At 44.3% G+C, this 1,973-nt stretch overlaps 1 protein-coding gene across 2 annotated transcripts in view; it reads left to right on the top strand.

The window, feature by feature from the left end:
• The window catches only part of SYAP1 (synapse associated protein 1), a 20,790-nt gene extending 18,985 nt beyond the window's left edge, over positions 1-1,805 (top strand). Inside the window, exons 9-10 of one of the 2 annotated variants that reach the window (XM_045290776.1) lie at positions 722-766; positions 856-1,805. In XM_045290776.1, the coding sequence (XP_045146711.1) occupies positions 722-766; positions 856-983 (173 nt within the window). In that variant the 3' untranslated portion in view covers positions 984-1,805. The remainder of the gene's footprint in view (positions 1-721; positions 767-855) is intronic. The other variant, XM_004709940.2, reaches the window with a different exon arrangement.
• Positions 1,806-1,973: the final 168 nt, after the last annotated feature.

The following is a 1,973-nucleotide window of genomic DNA, read 5'->3' as shown; positions in this document are numbered from 1 at the left end:
AACGCATGTCTCAAGCTGCCCTCTCAGGTGTGTTCAGGGCCTTCAGGAAGCCAGCTGTTCCCACAGGTGCGCACAGCAGCGGCATGTACGGCTGACCGGAGCTGCATGTCCCACGAGGGAGCTAGCCCCGTCACGTTGCACCTGAAACTTCTTTCCACACTTGGGGGCGGGGAGACTCTGGGGGAGGAGGTTGGGAACTCAGGCATGAGGAGCTGGCCGGGAAACGCAGCAAATGAAAGGGAAGGCCTGGACTCTGTGCCTGAACGTGTTGCCTGGCTGCCAAGTAGTGTGATCTTGGGAAAGTCACTTAATGTCGCAACCTCTGTGTGCCTGCCCCCTGCCCATCTGTACAGTGTGTCTGAAGGTTCTGGGGATGAAAAGCATGCTCTTGACCCAGGGGCTGCCTGGTGTGCTCAGCAGTCCCTAGTGAGTCTGCTGCCCGCTGGCCTTGGGAGTGGGAGAAACAGACTTGTGAGCAAAATTTACTTATTAACAAAACAAAAGGCAGAGGCCTAGAGAAAGCCAAGTAACATCCAAAGATTCTTGGTGCCACAGCATTCCTTTGCTTCTATACCAACGATGTTTCTCTTCAGTCATTAAAATAAAGTGGTCCCATTTATCTGAGCCCCACACAGTGACATAGTAGGCGACCGCTTATACTTGTGTAGAAGCCGAGTTTTTTTCACCACATTTTTAAATGCAGTTTTTGTGTTAAAATTAGGTGCCGTGGCTGATATTCGGGTCGGCTTACACTCAAGTATATACGGTAATTACCAACCATGGCTGAGACCAACAGGCATTGTGGCAGGTGACTGAAATCATAACAGACGGTCACTTCTTGTTGGTCTCTCGCAGATGATGCTGCCGATTGGGAAAAAGAGCTACAGCAGGAGCTCCAGGAATATGAAGTGGTGACAGAGTCTGAGAAACGAGATGAAAATTGGGATAAAGAAATTGAGAAAATGCTTCAAGAGGAAAACTAGCAGTGTCCCAAAATAAAGCAAGTAATCTCTAACCTTTTACAAACTGACATGCAACTCTGGGTACCCAGACTCACCAAATCCGAAGCCCAGAAGAGTATATGGTGTGATTGAAATTCAGAATCGCTTCAGCCAGCATGATTTTCTTCCAGCTGAAACTTGCCTCTTCTGCTTAAACACAGAAAAGTATCTAGTCATTGAAAAGCGATGTTTCATGTAATGGTACTTTAATAAAAAATCTAGTTGGATATGTCCCTGTAGTTGGCATAGATTATCTTTGTCACAGAAACACAAAGTCTTACAATTCTGTTTGCAATAAGGTAAAAGAAATTGATCATTTATTCCTCGATCCTGATTGAGTAAACGTGGGCTCATTGTATTTTCTTGGATACGTGTATGTTAACATACTGAATGAGTGAATTGAACACAATGGAAATGACCAAATGATGCCAAAGAGCTTAAGGAGTAGTTTCGAAACTGTATTCTTGATAGATCCAAGGAGCTTCCACAAACTTCGTGAAGCCCCCTCATATCGACTACACTGCCATCTGAGAGCCAAACGATAAGAATCGTGCTGTTGATTTTAATGGCATAAACATTCCCAATTTGACGGTGAGAAATAGACTGTGACTTTTTGCCTTCACTTTAAAAAGAAAAGCAATAGCACATTTCTTAGTGTTTCCCTGAATCCCATCTCACAGGTTTTGTAGAAAGCCAGCCCTTTCCTCCTTTTTGTATTAAGGACTTTCAAAAGCCGGTTCACTTTAAAGGCACTTGTTTAACTCATCACCACATACAAATAAATGTTTCCGCTGTTTCTCTTCATTTGCCTATCAGTCTTTGATGTGATGGTGTGCTGAGGGCAAGGGATGGGACTTTAGGGATGATGCGTCCAATGTTGTATTCTGTTACCCCCACAGGTACATGTTGATAGAATATTATTTAAGAGTACTTAGTGCCTTAAGGTCAGAAAACTTTGCTCACTGCCTCACT

The sequence above is a fragment of the Echinops telfairi genome, unplaced genomic scaffold (genome assembly GCF_000313985.2).
Source record: "Echinops telfairi isolate 266 unplaced genomic scaffold, ASM31398v2 ScPeMD7_53;HRSCAF=182, whole genome shotgun sequence".
NCBI classification, from domain to species: domain Eukaryota; kingdom Metazoa; phylum Chordata; class Mammalia; order Afrosoricida; family Tenrecidae; genus Echinops; species Echinops telfairi.
This window is presented reverse-complemented; position numbering and strand designations above follow the sequence as displayed.